General features: G+C 36.0%; 1 protein-coding gene across 1 annotated transcript in view; it reads left to right on the top strand.

Annotated features, from left to right (window-relative positions):
• ADAMTS19 (ADAM metallopeptidase with thrombospondin type 1 motif 19) overlaps positions 1-16,732 on the top strand; it is a gene marked incomplete at its 5' end in the record, with an annotated part of 286,853 nt that overhangs the window by 255,396 nt on the left and 14,725 nt on the right. The window contains one exon of the mRNA XM_082836295.1: positions 2,259-2,411. Within this exon, the coding sequence (XP_082692421.1) occupies positions 2,259-2,411 (153 nt within the window). The remainder of the gene's footprint in view (positions 1-2,258; positions 2,412-16,732) is intronic.

Genomic DNA, 16,732 nt, shown 5'->3' with positions numbered 1-16,732 from the left:
GGGGTGGGATAGGGAGAGTGGGAGGGAGACGCAAGAGGGAGGAGATATGGGGATATATGTATATGTATAGCTGGTTCACTTTGTTATACAGCAGAAACTAACACACCATTGTAAAGCAATTATACTCCAGTAAAGATGTTAAAAAAAATACACATTTGACTCATATTCCTGAGCATTAGAAGAGAAAGGAGAAGAAAGGACATTAACATTTAGCAGTCATTTCCTGTGAGCAGGGATTCTGTTCTTACTTCATATTTAGTATCTTGTTGATATTTAATCAGCAATGCAAAAAAGTTAAGTTTCACCCTTGTGAAATACTACAGCTCAGAGAAATTAAATAGTTTACCCAAAGTCCTGCTTAGTGTTGGAGCTAGGATTTGAACCCAATGCTGCCAGGCTCACTGCACCATACACCCACTAGCATGTAGTATGTAGCATGCAGCTTTGTTCCATGCCAAACTGTATGCTTATTTTCTGTTATCATGATACATATCTTCTTATGATAACACCAGTCATTACTTATATTTACTAGCTGCTCTGGAGCATTTTAGGTGAGCGTGTGCGTGCGTGCACACACACACACATAAACACCCTCACACTTGTATACGCATATGTATACACAAAGACGTGTGCACACACACCCAGAGCAAAATATGCTTAATTTCAGAATATTAGCTAAGATATAAAAATGACAAATAGAAAATGCTAGGCTGCAATAAGTAGCCATTCTTTTGAAAATTGAGGATAAAGTAGCTTAGATAATGAGGTTTGGGAATATTCTTCAATTAACCCAACCCCCCCAAAAAAGACACACTAGCAAATAGTGTGACTTTCTCTTGTCTTACTTTTCGAAGCTATATCTCACTCTGGCATAGATTCTTCCTCATTTGTAATGAGTACTTTTGAGAATGAATAGATTGTCCAATTTTACATGAAAATGGATGAGTACAATCTGGAGAAAAGACTCATGTGAACATCAGAGAAACAGAAATACACTTCCTTCAGCCTAACTAGCATTTCTAGAAACTCTTCAGGAGGAAATAGATCAGAAATATCCTACCATACAGATTTTTGGCACCAGGTAGGAGAAGTAATAGGTCAATGCAATGTACCAATTTTAAAAATGTCTCTTTTGTCTTGATTTAATATAAAAATTGAGTTTATGGATCAAGGTTTGTTTTGATTGCAAAAAATAAAAACATAAATCTTAAAATGCCAAATCACACATGTAGTCCACCTTAAGGCTCAGGATATTCAAATGCAAACCATAAATTATGAGACAATGACGCATTTGTGCAAATATTATTGTATTTAAAACGTCAGGAGTTCTATGCTTAAGTTTTCAGGAAGACAACTACTGGAATCTGCATGGTTATTCCTCTACTACATTCTTGCTAAGTGCATACCTTCAGCTCTTTCTTTGGACCTTTGTTAGACACAGATATAAATTAGCTTGTCAAGTTTTGCTATATCTCTCATCCCCCCTCCCTCTCCCGTCTCCCACCCAATGCCATTTTGGTTCCTGTGTCCAGATAATCAGTGATGCATAACTTTGTAAAACTGGGCAGCTTTATACATATTCCATAATGGGGAGCATAAATGTAAACGGTATGGTCAGTTATATCTTACATGCTTCATACCTGTTATGTCACACTGTCAGTCAAGCATCAATTATTCATGAAATGAACTAAACTTATTTTGAACTGAATTATATTTTCAATCCATATAGCCATTGAGAATGATTATTTCTAGGGGTGTATAATTATGTAAAGCAACTGTTTTGTTTTTGCTATGTTTTCTCTGTTGTAGCTTTAAGAAAAGTTTTGAGAAATGATATTCTCTTAGAAATTGTCATTTTTCACAAACATTTAAGGCTAAAACAAACTAAATCTTAGCAAAAATAAAATGAATTTCCTTATATAATTATATGCAAAAAATTGATGTCAGTCAGGTTTAGCATTTTACATTTTGATCATTGTTTATTATTTGTCTTTCACAAACAATCCCTGTGTTACAGGACTGTCTGTAGTAATGGTCCTGTGTTCCTGAAACCCATTCACCCCAGCACTATACCGAAGCTCCACCTGGCCTCTGATGCTGGGCTGTAGCCTGGTCTTCTCCTTCTCCTTCATTCTGGCCTTTATGTGGGTGATAGGCTTGTGAGAGATGATGAGAACCAATTCCTAACGTAATTTGATCATCAGTCTGTATCTCTTAATCACCAGCTTTATCCACACTTCTCCGCTGTTATCTTCCAGTGTTCAGTGAAGTGTGGCAAAGGTGTACGTCATCGGACCGTGAGGTGTACTAACCCCAGAAAGAAATGTGTCCTCTCCACCAGACCCAGGGAGGCTGAGGACTGCGAGGATTACTCCAAATGCTATGTGTGGCGAATGGGTGACTGGTCTAAGGTAAGAATCACTCTGTACATTCTCAGTATTGAGTTTCACTAATGTCAGCATTGTCCTGGGTACTGTAGCCACACAGTCTGAAGTTTAGGAGGCAGAGAGAATAGAGATCATGGAGGTAGAGTATTAAATACCCAGGTTCAAAGCCTGCCTGTCTGTCTATGGTCATAATCGCAATAAAACTGTTTTAAGGAATAAGTAAGATAAAATGTGTAAAATACTGGGGAAAAAAATGGTGGCTGCCAGAGCATGGAGGGGCGAGTGGTAGCTATTCATAAATAACCCTAAAGGACATTCTGGAAGAAATGTTTTCATTGTACAGTACACTATGGTTAGCCGGACTCCTCATTATTGCCCAACAAGAAATTCAAGACATTTAAAATCTATTTTCTTATGACTATTCATGCCTTTCCTCTCCAACAAAGTTTGCGTATTAACATCATATCTGAGTTCTCAGTGCACTATACTCTTTCCACAACTTTGAACATTTAAAGTTTACATTGGGATTCTAAAGGATGCATTTGTCAACAATGTAAATCAATCCCTGATTACAGAATTAGGAAATACTCAGCCCAATCCATACAGCTTTTAGCTGGTGAACCATATAGGGAAATCTCACACTTCAGAGTAAACAACTTTTAGACAGAAGAGAATTCCAAACTAATCATGAAGAATTTCTTTCATGTTCAGGGTTTATGTTTCCCAATTCTACAAGAGGAAAATAGAGTACTGTAGTGTGATAGAGAAGGGCACGGCTTGGAAGTTAAGAGACATGGGGGATGGTTAGGACTCCCTCATTAGATACCTCTGTGTCTTTGTTTCCATAAGAGTGAAATAAGGAGAATAGACAACACCATTGTTTTCAAGCTATTTTTATGTTGACACTTCATTCAGCACTGAAGGTTTAAACTAGGTTGAGGAAATGAAAGTACTCCTTGGAGGGGTGTGGGGAGGATCACCTATTCCTCCCTATCAGTTGTAGAAACTCTGCATTTGTTCATCTTGGCTAATGAAATTCTAGATGTTTTCCTTAAATGAAATAATTCTGCTCTAAGAAAAAAAAACTACTAGAATAGATATGCAATATTTTTCCAACATTATTAATTAATAGAAATATTCTAAGTGATAAACATTGTTAACTCCTAGTTAACTATAAGAAACAAAATTTGGGGCTTCCCTGGTAGCGCAGTGGTTGAGAGTCCGCCTGCCGATGCAGGGGACACGGGTTCGTGCCCCGGTCCGGGAAGATCCCACATGCCACGGAGCAGCTGGGCCCGTGAGCCATGGCCGCTGAGCCTGCGTGTCCAGAGCCTGTGCTCCGCAACGGGAGAGGCCACAACAGTGAGAGGCCTGCGTACCGCAAAAAAAAAAAGAAAAAATTTGTCATTGCAAAAAACAGAAGATCCAGGTTTTATTGTAATTTATGACCCAGAACTCTAAGCTGTCCAACATTGCTGCATATGGAAATAAGGCTAGCAAATCCTATTTGCATGACAAATACTATTATAATGGATTAATAAATGTGTCTATTTTGTGGCCTCTCATCAAATCTTAAGGAAAATCAAAATTAACTGGGGAGATCATAGAAAACATTGATTTTGGTTTTCTGTGCTTAGCCTAAAAAATTTTTTTCAATTTTACCACAATTTACATGTATGTAATTTTTAAATAGGTTGTATTGAATTACTTTGAATTGGTTTTGTTATGTTACTATCAATACATTGCTACCTAGCTAGAAGAGCCTTTGTGAGTAAGGAAAGTAATGGATAGTTCTAATAAATGTTCTTTTTTACTTCATAACTTCTTATTAAATTTTTTTTAATTTATTTTTTTGTACAGCAGGTTCTTATTAGTTATCTATTTTATACACATTAGTGTCTATATGTCAATCCCAATCTCCCAATTCATCCCAACACCAGCAACCCTCCCACCCCACTTTCCCCCCTTGGTGTCCATACGTTTGTTCTCTACATCTGTGTCTCTATTTCTGCCTTGCAAACTGGTTCATCTGTACCATTTTTCTAGATTCCACATATATGCGTTAATATATGATATTTGTTTTTCTCTTTCTGACTTATTTTAGTCTGTATGACAGTCTCTAGGTCCATCCATGTCTCTACAAAAGATCCAATATCATTCCTTTTTATGGCTGAGTAATACTCCATTGTATATATGTACTACATCTTCTTTATCCATTCGTCTGTCGATGGGCATTAGGTTGCTTCCATGACCTGGCTATTGTAAATAGTGCTTCAGTGAACATTGGGGTGCATGTGTCTTTTTGAATTATGGTTTTCTCTGGGTATATGCCCAGTAGTGGGATTGCTGGTTCATATAGTAATTACATTTGTAGTCTTTTAAGGAACCACCATACTGTTCTACATACTGGCTATATTAGTGTACATTCCCACCAACAGTGTAAGAGGGTTCCATTTTCTCCACACTCTCTCCAGCATTTGTTGTTTGTAGATTTTCTGATGATGCCCATTCTAACTGGTGTAAGGTGATACCTCATTGTCATTTTGGTTTGCATTTCTCTAACAATTAGTGATGTTGAGCATCTTTTCATGTGCCTCTTGGCCATCTGTATGTCTTCTTTGGAGAAACGTCTATTTAGGTCTTCTGCCCATTTTGTGATTGGGTTGTATGGTTTTTTAATATTGAGCTTCATGAGCTGTTTATATATTTTGGAGATTAATCCTTTGTCCGTTGATTCTTTTGCAAATATTTTCTCCCATTCAGAGGGTTGTCTGTTCGTCTTGTTTATAGCTTCCTTTGCTATGCAAAAGCTTTTAAGTTTCATTAGGTCCCATTTTTATTTATTTCTATTACTCTAGGAGGTGGGTCAAAAAGGATCTTGCTGTGATTTATGTCAAAGAGTGTTCTTCCTAAGTTTTCCTCTAAGAGTTTTATAGTGTCTAGTCTTACATTTAAGTCTCTAATCCATTTTGAGTTTATTTTTGTGTATGGTGTTAGGGAGTGTTCTAATTTCATTCTTTTACATGTAGCTGTCTAGTTTTCCCATCACCACTTATTGAAGACACTGTCTTTTCTCTATTGTATATCCTCCTTTGTCATAGATTAGTTGACCATAGGTGCGTCGGTTTATCTCTGGGCTTTCTATCCTGTTCCATTGATCTATCTTTCTGTTTTTGTGCCAGTACCATACCGTCTTGATTACTGTAGCTTTGTAGTATAGTCTGAAGTCAGGGAGTCTGATTCTTCCAGCTCTGTTTTTTTCCCTCAAGATTGCTTTGGCTTATTGGGGTATTTTATGTCACCATACAAATTTTAAGATTTTTTGTTCTAGTTCCGTAAAAAATGCCATTGGTAATTTGATAGGAATTGCATTGAATCTGTCGATTGCTTTGTTTGGTAGTATAGTCATTTTCACAATATTGATTCTTCCAATCCAAGAACATGGTATTCTCTCCATCTGTTTGTGTCATCTTTGATTTCCTTCATCAGTGTCTTATAGTTTTCTGAGTACAGGACTTTTACCTCCTTAGGTAGGTTTATTCCTAGGTATTTTATTCTTTTTGTTGCAGTGGTGAATGGGATTGTTTCCTTAATTTCTCTTTCTGACCTTTCGTTGTTAGTGTATAGGAATGCAAGAAATTTCTGTACATTAACTTTGTATCCTGCAACTTTTCCAGTTTCATTGATTAGCTCTAGTAGTTTTCTGGTGGCTTCTTTAGGATTGTCTGTGTATAATATCATATCATCGGCAAACACTGACAGTTTTCCTTCTTCTTTTCCAATTTGTATTCCTTTTATTTCTTTTTCTTCTCTGATTGCTGTAGCTAGGACTTCCAAAACTGTGATGAATAATAGTGGCCAAAGTGGACATCTTTGTCTTGTTCCTGATCTTAGAGGAAATGATTTCAGTTTTTCACCATTGAGAATGATATTTGCTGTGGGTTTGTAATATATGGCCTTTATTATGTTGAGGTAGGTTCCCTCTATGCCCATTTTCTGGAGAGTTTTTATATAAATGGGTGTTGAAATTTGTCAAAAGCTTTTTCTGCATCTATTGAGATGATCATATGGATTTTATCCTTCAATTTGTTAATATGGTGTGTCACATTGATTGATTTGCATATATTGAAGAATGCTTGCATCCCTGGGATAAATCCCACTTGATCATGGTGTATGATCCTTTATTTGTCTTGTTGGATTCTGTCTGCTAGTATTTGTTGAGGATTTTTGCATCTATACTCATCAGTGATATTGGTCTGTAGTTTTCTTTTTTTGTGGTATCTTTGTTTGGTGTTGGTATCAGTGTGATGGTGGCCTTGTAGAATGAGTTTGGGAGTGTTTATTCCTCTGCAATTTTTGGAAGAGTTTGAGAAGGATGGATGTTAGCTCTTCTCTGAATGTTTGATAGAATTCACCTGTGAAGCCATCTGGTCCTGGACTTTTGTTTGTTGGAAGATTTTTAATTACAGTCAATTTCATTGCTTGTGATTGGTCTGTTCATATTTTGTGTTTCTCCCTGGTTCAGTCTTGGAAGTTTATACCTTTCAAAGAATTTGTCCATTTCTTCCAGGTTGTCCGTTTTATTGGCACAGAGTTGCTTGTAGTAGTCTCTTAGGATGCTTTGTATTTCTGCAGTGTCTGTTGTAATGTCTCCTTTTTCATTTCTAATTTTACTGATTTGAGTCCTCTCCCTCTTTTTCTTGATGAGTCTGGCTAAAAGTTTATCAATTTTGTTTATCTTCTCAAAGAACCAGCTTTTAGTTTTATTGATCTTTGCTATTGTTTTCTTTGTTTCTATTTCATTTATTTCTGCTCTGATCTTTATGATTTCTTTCCTTTTACTGACTTTGGGTTTTGTTTGTTCTTCTTTCCCTAGTTCCTTTAGGTGCAAGATTAGATTGTTTATTTGAGATTTTTCTTGCTTCCTGAGGTAAGATTGTATTGTTATAAACTTCGCTCTTAGAACTGCTTTTGCTGCATCCCATAGGTTTTGGATCATCATGTTTTTGTTGTCATTTGTCTCTAGGTATTTTTTGATCTCCTCTTTGATTTCTTCAGTGATCTCTTGGTTGTTTCGTAACGTATTGTTTAACCTCCATGTGTATTTGTTTTTTACATTTTTTTCCCTGTAATTGATTTCTAATCTCATAGCGTTGTGGTCAAAAAAGATGCTTGCTATGATTTCAATTTTCTTAAGTTTACCAAGGCTTATTTTGTGACCCAAGATATGATCTATCCTGGAGCATGTTCCTTCTGCACTTGAGAAGAAAGTGTAATCTTCTCTTTTGGGATGGAATGTCCTATAAATGTCAATTAAATGTATCTGGTCTATTGTGTCATTTAAAACTTGTGTTTCCTTACTAATTTTGTCTGGATCATCTGTCCATTGGTGTAAGTGAAGTGTTAAAGTCCCCCACTATTATAGTGTTACTGTCGTTTTCCTCTTTTATAGCTGTTAGCATTTGCCTTATGTATTGAGGTGCTCCTATGTTGGGTGCATATATATTTATAATTGTTATATCTTCTTCTTGGATTGATCCCTTGATCATTATGTAGTGTCCTTCCTTGTCTCTTGTAACATTCTTGATTTTAAAGTCTATTTTATCTGATATGAGTATTGCTACTCCAGCTTTCTTTTTTTGTTGTTGTTTTTTTGTTTTTTGTGGTATGTGGGCCTCTCACTGTTGTGGCCTCTCCCATTGCGGAGCACAAGTTCTGGACGTGCAGGCTCAACGGCCATGGCGTACGGGACTAGCCGCTCCGTGGCATGTGGGATCTTCCAGACCGGGACACGAGCCCGTGTCCCCTGCATCGGCAGGCAGACTCATAACCACTGCGCCACCAGGGAAACCCCCCAGCTTTCTTTTGATCTCTATTTTCATGGAATATCTTTTTCCGTCCCCTCACTTTCAGTCTGTATGTGTCCCTAGGTCTGAAGTGGTTCTCTTGTACACAGCATATATACAGGTCTTGTTTTTGTATCTGTTCAGTGAGCCTGTGTCTTTTGGTTGGAGCATTTAAGGTAATTATCAATATATGTATTCCTAATACCATTTTCGTAATTGTTTTGGGTTTGTTTTTGTAGGTCCTTTTCTTCTCTTGTGTTTTCCACTTAGACAAGTTCCTTTAGCATTTGTTGTAGAGCTGGTTTGGTGGTGCTGTAATCTCTTAGCTTTTGCTTGTCTGTAAAGCTTTTGATTTCTCCATCGAATCTGAGTGAGATCCTTGCCAGTTAGAATAATCTTGTTTGTACGTTCTTCATTTTCATCACTTTAAATATACATGCCACTCCCTTCTGGCTTGTAGAGTTTCTGCTGAGAAGTCAGCTGTTAACCTTATGTGAGTTCCCTTGTATGTTATTTGTCATTTTTCCCTTGTTGCTTTTAATAATTTTTCTTTGTGTTTAATTTTTGTCAGTTTGATTAATGTGTGTCTTGGCATGTTTCTCCTTGGGTTTATCCTGTATGGGACTCTTTGCACTTCCTGGAATTGGGTGGCTATTTCCTTTCCCATGTTAGGGAAATTTTCAATGATAATCTCTTCAAATATTTTCTCGGGTCCTTTCTCTCTCTCTCTTCCCCTTCTGGGACCCCTATAATGTGAATGTTGGTGCATTTAATGTTGTCCCAGAGGTCTCTTAGGCTGTCTTCATTTCTTTTCATTCTTTTTTCTTTATTCTGTTCTGCAGCAGTGAATTCCACCATTCTGTCTTCCAGGTCACTTATCCGTTCTTCTGCCTCAGTTATTCTGCTATTGATTCCTTCTGGTGTATTTTTCATTTCAGTTATTGTGTTGTTCATCTCTGTTTGTTTGTTCTTTAATTCTTTTAAGTGTTTTTTCTTTAATTCTTCTAGGTCTTTGTTAAACATTTCTTGCATCTTTTCGATCTTTGCCTCCATTCTTTTTCCGAGGTCCTGGATCATCTTCACTATTATTATTCTGAATTCTTTTTCTGGAAGATTGCCTATCTCCACTTCATTTCATTGTTTTTCTGGGGTTCTATCTTCTTCCTTCATCTGGTACAGAGTCCTCTGCCTTTTCACTTTGTCTATCTTTCTGTTAATGTGGTTTTTGTTCCACAGGCTGCAGGATTGTAGTTCTTCTTGCTTCTGCTGTCTGCCCTCTGGTGGATGAGGGTATCTAAGAGGCTTGTGCAAGCTTCCTGATGGGAGGGACTGGTGGTTTGTAGAGCTGGGTGTTGCTCTGGTAGGCAGAGCTCAGTAAAACTTTAATCCGCTTGTCTGCTAATGGGTGGGGCTGGGTTCCCTCCCTGTTGGTTGTTTGGCCTGAGGTGACCCAGCACTGGAGGCTACAGGCTCTTTGGTGGGGCTAATCGCAGACTCTGGGAGGGCTCATGCCAAGGAGTACTTCCCAGAACTTCTGCTGCCAGTGTCCTTGTCCCCTGCCAGTGCCACCCCCTGCCTCTGCAGGAGAACCTCCAACACTAGCAGGTAGATAGATCTGGTTCAGTCCCCTGTGGGTCACTGTTCCTTCTCCCTGGGTACTGATATGAACACTACTTTGTGTGTGCCCTCCAAGAGTGTAGTCTCTGTTTCCCCCAGTCCTGTCAAAGTCCTGCAGTCAAATTCCGCTAGTTTTCAAAGTCTGATTCTCTGGGAATTCCTTCTTCCGTTGCCAGACACCCAGGTAGGAAAGCCTGATGTGGGGCTCAGAACCTTCAGTCCAGTGGGTGGACTTCTGTGGTATAATTGTTCTCCAGTTTGTGAGTCACCCACCCAACGGTTATGGGATTTGATTTTATAGTGATTGCGCCCCTCCTACCATCTCATTGTGGCTTCTCCTGTGTCTTTGGATGTGGGTTATCTTTTTGGTGAATTCCAGTGTCTTCCTGTTGATGATTGTTCAGCAGTTAGCTGTGATTCCAGTGCTCTTGTAAGAGGGAGTGAGCACATGTCCTTCTACTCCGCCATCTTGAACAAGTCTTACTCCATGACTTTTAACTTTTGTTTGTTGGTGTGTTTGTTTGTTTGTTAGCTTATGTAGAAGATACAGTTATGTTGCATTTTCTATTCTCTTTATATGAATATGTCTGTTCTTTTCCTTAAAGCTGTTTTCTCCTTCTTCGTTTATGATTGAGTTCTCAGCATAACAGATTCTAATGGCATGCACAAATCAAAGCCAGTGGCTCCATGTGACCTTTATTGATTTCTCCCCTCCTGTCTTACTCCTAAGATATCACTTTCATGTTAAAATGAAGACCAGTCCAAAATAATTACAGAGAAAAGGAATAGTGCTGTGATTATTAATAAGTTTCAGTGATTAAAGTATTCATGGGCAGAGGAAACACATCAATCTCTTACTCTTATCAGCTGTGTTCCTCGAATAAGAATAGCAACAAGATGGGTGCAATTGTGGGTCGATTTCTATGCTCCTCTGAAGTCAGAGGAGCAGTTTCATTCAAATTCTACTGATATTTTTAAACACTTGGTAAACCTAAATGGACTTAATATTAAGCCCTGGGTTGGCTTTAATCAGAATTATTCAATGGGCTATCCATAAGGTCTAGCTCTGAAATTCTGCTCCTCCCTCAATAATATGGATGAATCACTAGAGAATCAGTTAAAATATGTATATTTTCAGATTTTCACACTGTCTAAAAGCCATTGACCACTTGAGCCAAGGTAATACTAGCTAAATGGAGGCTTACTAAGAATATGGCGTATGCCTCAAACTGTTTACTGCATTTGTATCAGCCTGTGTGATTTCTAGCATTTATGTTTTGGTGGTTTTGTGTAAACAGTGGGAAAATTGCTCTCAGCTTGACAGGGAAAATTATAGATATACTCAGAAAATCTCCCGTCATATAATTGTTAACGCTGATTTCTAAGTAGATATAATACAGCCTTTATTAAACAATGCTAGTGTTTATTTCATTGAGACTAGAAAGTTGGCAAAAACAGGACAAAAACAATGTGGTTGCTTTGCTCTGGCTTGAGTTAACCATTGAAATAATCATATGCCACATTTTGATATAGATATGGCCTTAGGGTCTTTCCTGGGAGAGCAAAACATGACCCATCTGTTTCCTGGCATTATAAGTCTGTATTTACTCATTTAAGCTGTCCTAAGCAGAGAACACTGATTTGAAAAATAACATAGCCTCTTATGTTTAATGATATGCCATATATTTTCTGGCTGAACTTGACCTTTCTGCCTTTATGTGAACTTCTACAACTTCTTGTTTTCGTTATTGGAGGCCAATAGAGGAGCAAATAAAGGAGTGTTGTTTTATCTATTACACAGAATTTGGTCCTTCATGAAGCTTTTATAGAGTTAACTTTTCTGTGCAGTATTAACAAGTGGTTTATACTTATTCAAGTGAATTTTAAAGACAAACAAAACACCTTGGAACCACACAAAATCCTTGGTTAATTCTTAGATCCCATTCATACACTATAATTTGAACTTAATTTAATCCTTTAAAATTCTAGGAAATGAATAGCTTTGGCCACATACCAAATTATGACATGATTAATAGATTTTTGGATAAGAGATTATGAGTCTTTTGTAATTATATAATTCAAAATAATGCTGGAAGCAGAAATAATTCTGGATGATTTAATTATACAGATAGTATGGTATAACTTTGTTTAGAAGCAGTAAATATAAAGCTTACAGTATTGTGAGTCATTTTTAACTTATCCTGCAAATGGAAACTACAGCATATTCATTTGAATAGAAGAGGAATCTAAAAACTAAGGTATTTTTTTCTAATAGGGGAATTGTATCAAACTAATATATGTTTTCTAACTATAAAACTTGCATTTAAGTTAATAGGAATTCTACTTATTTTGAGATCATTCTTGTAGTGAAGATTTTCTAGTTCCAGGTAGTTACAGATCTCAAAATGGCATTTTACAATAATTTTTTGCATTTTCTCTGAAAATAATGTTTTGGCTAAAACTCAAAATAAACCATATTGCTTGCTTAATAATTTATTTTTGTAACTATGAAAGACTTGCATGTATCTGGATTGTTTCTAGTAAAAATAATTTTCTTAATACACATACTTCAGATGGTATTGAAATCTACCTGATGTATTATATTGTCCTAGGACTCTGTAATAACTATGGGAAAATAAGTGTGCCTTTTCCTGAGTAGTTAGCACTCTCATATTTTAACAGAAGCTCAAAAAAATTTTTAAATTATCATGTAAATTTTACCAGTTCTGTAAGTGTGCTTTGTGTAACCAAGATTTATAACCTTAAAGTGGTCTCATATTGCATAATTCTTAAGTTAACACAATTCGTAACAGGCAAGTGCATGATCAGAGAAACAACAATGTCATGAAAGGTTCTTTACTGACATACTGAAGTGTAGAAAGACAAATAGAAGATTTATTACCCTGTCATTTCGAGCTTTTCTTTTATCCAGATTGGTCAGCAGTCAATACAAGTGGTTTGGTTTGTACCATTTTACATGACCCTGAAAAAAACATTCTTTTATTTCTTACTCTTTGTTACGGTGGATTCTTAGAGAGACAGACCATGTGAATGTAAAATTCTGGGTAAGTTAATAGGCTGTTCCCAAATCTCATAGGGTCCTTGGCCTGATGATCTGCCTTCAGTTTTCTACACAGAAGTTTGTCCCTCCAATTAACATGGACAGTGGTAATTGTGACTTATTACCATTGGTAGGAAATTACAAATAATCACAGAAGACGTTTGTTTTCACTGAAGGAAAACTCAGGAATCGTTGAGGAAATTTAAAGAAACAAAACTTGATCAAAGCAATCAGGAATATCCTTAAAACAATGACTATATAATACCACATTTTTAATCATGTGTCTCTGCAGCCTAGTGTTTCTGCATTAAATGAAAAGGGACAAAAAAACCCAGATCCAAAAATTGCAAAGGAGGGATTTCTTGTTACCCAATGGCTAGGCTAGGACCTTAGGACTATGGATTCCTTCATATGTGGACTGACCCAGTGCTGCATATACCCCAACCCAATTAAAATAAACTTCAGGATGTTCCAGAATCCAAATGAGGATATGTATAGATCACTGGTTTTAATACAACTAAACTAAGTGGGTTGTTGCAGGATATTCCAGAATCCAAATGAGGATATGTATAGATCACTGGTTTTAATACAACTAAACTAAGTGGGTTGTTACAGGTTAGTAGAGGGAAGCTCAATCACTTGTTAGAAGGATTTACCAGTCAAATTTAAATAAATAATTAGCAGTAATAATAAATAACCAACTTAAATATCCTACTAGATGTAAAAATAGAAAATGTTGCTGTGTACACTGCAAATCTCAAAGAGAGGCTATGGTATTTCACTTTTCTTTTTTACTTTTACCAAGGATCACTTTTACAGAGCATGTAGCTAGTTTGTTATTTAGTGTATCATACTTTAGGAAAGCTTACATTAGATTATTTAAATTTCAAAGACTAGCTTTGTAAATATTTTTTTCTAACTAGAGAAAATTTGGATGGAAACCAAACAGAAATAATCTGTAATTCAGAAAACTGTTCTTGGGATGGATTAGCATTTCTATTCAGAATTATTTTCTAATTACATCTACAAGTCTGTTGATATTTGGAAAAGATAACTGCTCATCATTTTTATAGTTATAGATAATCTCATAAGACAGGAAAATTTGAGCAGCTATCCCATAATCAAATATGAATCTATCATACTGAGTTCTATCATTGTTGGCTCAGTCAGTAAATCAAAGAAATCAAAGATTGTGGCCTTGGTTTTAAACATACAGACATTGCGGAAACCTATCCAAAGATATCCTAAAGAAGAGATATTTTGCATTATAGGAAAATCTGCTTTAAAAATTCACTTATCTCTGAGTAAGCTGTTCATACTAAAGAAATTACTCAATGATAAGTAAGATGTTTTTTCTCAAGAAAAACTTTCTATTATGTCGTTTAGATACATCCACCAAACATTTACCCAACTTGCTACTCACCATTCTGTCTAAAAAATATAGCTGTCTTCTAAAGCATGCATAATAATCCCTAAACTGTTGGCTATCAAATTGTTTTGTCTCTGTCTCTTTGCACTGCCAGAGAATGGGACAATTTTGCATTGCTATCATTTTTATTTTTAAGATCTCTCGAGAGTTGTATCTGTTGCCCCAGATATATAAAAATAGTGAATTTCCAAAGCATTCGGATTACTCAAAGTAGTCAGACGCAGTTGGCTGATACGATTGAACATAGCAGAAATATATTAGCTTGAAAAGAATGAGGCACACATACTTTGTGTATATGTCTTCTATCTAAAGAAAATGTGTAATTTAGAGAGACTAGTGTCTATGTATACGTATGTAAGTGGGTGTGTGTATGTATATATATATAATGTATATATATGTGCGTGTATATGTATAATTAAATCATAAATTTTAACATCCTTTGGATTGGAAAATGTGAGAGAAGTAATTTTTTTTAATCCACAGGGGTTAAAAATACTGTCTTCTTAATAGATCCTTGAAAAATCACTAGATTCTTAAAATAATGATATCAGTGCTTTCATGCTGCATACCAGGGCATCTATAATTTCACCTTCTAAACCATACTTAGAAGTAATTCAGTAAATAAATGTCATTGAGTTAAAAATTACTCTTGATGTCCTTTATAGGGGATGGAGCATGGAGCGTGCCAAAACTCATTTTGGGGATATTGAACTTCAATAGGTGGGAACAAGGGAAGGGTTTCACATAAAAATACAATGAAATTTGATGACTGTTATAAATCTAAAATCAGTAGTCTTAGCATTGAGTGTTTTTTACTTAGATGTAGTAAAGTATATGTTCATCAAATACCAGAGGATATCCAGAGATAGACATAACCAGATCACCAGGACACCCAGAGAAGGACGTGTATACAATGCAAGAACAAATATGCAAATGATCAGCTAGTTAGAAAGGCATCATATGGATGCAAAACGTAAATGAAAGGGAAAATCTTTTCACAAACAGGTCCCTGGTTTTGCTGCAGGTTGACGGGGTGGCACCCCAGCATCTGCACAGCCAGAGTGCAGACCTGCATCGGTCTTGAATGCAGAAGAGCAGTTCCTTAGGCCCCCCAACCTCAATCCCCACATCTGTAAAATGTGCCAAAGCAACTGTAAGTCTCTCTAAATTTCAAAATACTCTAACTGTGCAGGTAAAAGTAATCCAGTTTCAGTGATGTGTATAGACCAAGGAAAAATATTTTGAGCTACTTAAAAAGGAAAGATCTACCTGAGGAGACAAAACAGCAGAATAGATTAGGAAAAAAAAAATATATATATATATATATATATATATATATATATATAACACCTTATTTTCAATATACAAAATATGTACGAGTCCATATAGGGTAAGAATTAAAACTAACAAACTTGTTTAGAAATAAATACACACACACTTACACAAATTCAGGGCTCAGAGAGGCAACATGAGAGAAGTGGGTTGACGGATACCCAGGGGCTGACATACGGAGGAAGTTTGTTTTACTCAATTCTGCCCTGTTGCTTCCACATATGTTTTCCCATACTACTTCTAAGACTGGATGTTTTCAAACTTTTCAAAAAACATTTTGATAGGTGAAAAAAATGTCTCATTTTGAAATGCACACGTTCTTGGACTCAACAGCTCTGTTGCCATAGCTTTTGCTTACAGACATTCTCAAGTAATTTGCTAACTGCATTTATGAAGATGCTCATTGCAGCCTTGTTTGGAACAACAAAAATTTAGAAACAATCCATATATCCATTAACTAGTTATATAAATCAAAATACTATATTTAAACAGTAGAATACTGTACTTTATAAAAATATATTTGTATATACATACTGATAAGAAAATTTCTCCAAGAACTACTATTAAGTATGTAAGTATTATGCAGAAGAGTTATATAGTGTGAAGTATATTTACATATATTCTTTTTATACATATTAAAATTTTTCTGCACAGATATACAAAGAACAGTTTATCTGAATTACATTGAAGGAAAGGAACTTCTATGCTTATAATTCTACCATATCCATATATAACTTTTAATTTTATAAACTGGTTAATAGTTTTTGTCTGAAATTAAAAGAAATCTCTTACTTTCTTCATACTTACATTTTTCAGGCTGCAGTATCAACAGTGATTGATGTCATGGATATAGAGAGATGCTACGAGAATATTATAGAATTTCTAGGAAGGGGAGAGGATTTGATAAGTTAGGTAATTGGTGAGATAATTCAGTGTATGGAGTCAGACAGCCCTGAGTTTGAATTCTGAATTTTCTGTTCAGTTAAGTTACTGATTCCAAATGAAATAATTTATGAAAAATCATTAGCAAAGGGTCAGATACATAGTAACTAAATAAATG

This window comes from Leucopleurus acutus, assembly GCF_964270905.1.
Source record: "Leucopleurus acutus genome assembly, chromosome: 3".
Classification (NCBI taxonomy): Eukaryota; Metazoa; Chordata; class Mammalia; order Artiodactyla; family Delphinidae; genus Leucopleurus; species Leucopleurus acutus.
This window is presented reverse-complemented; position numbering and strand designations above follow the sequence as displayed.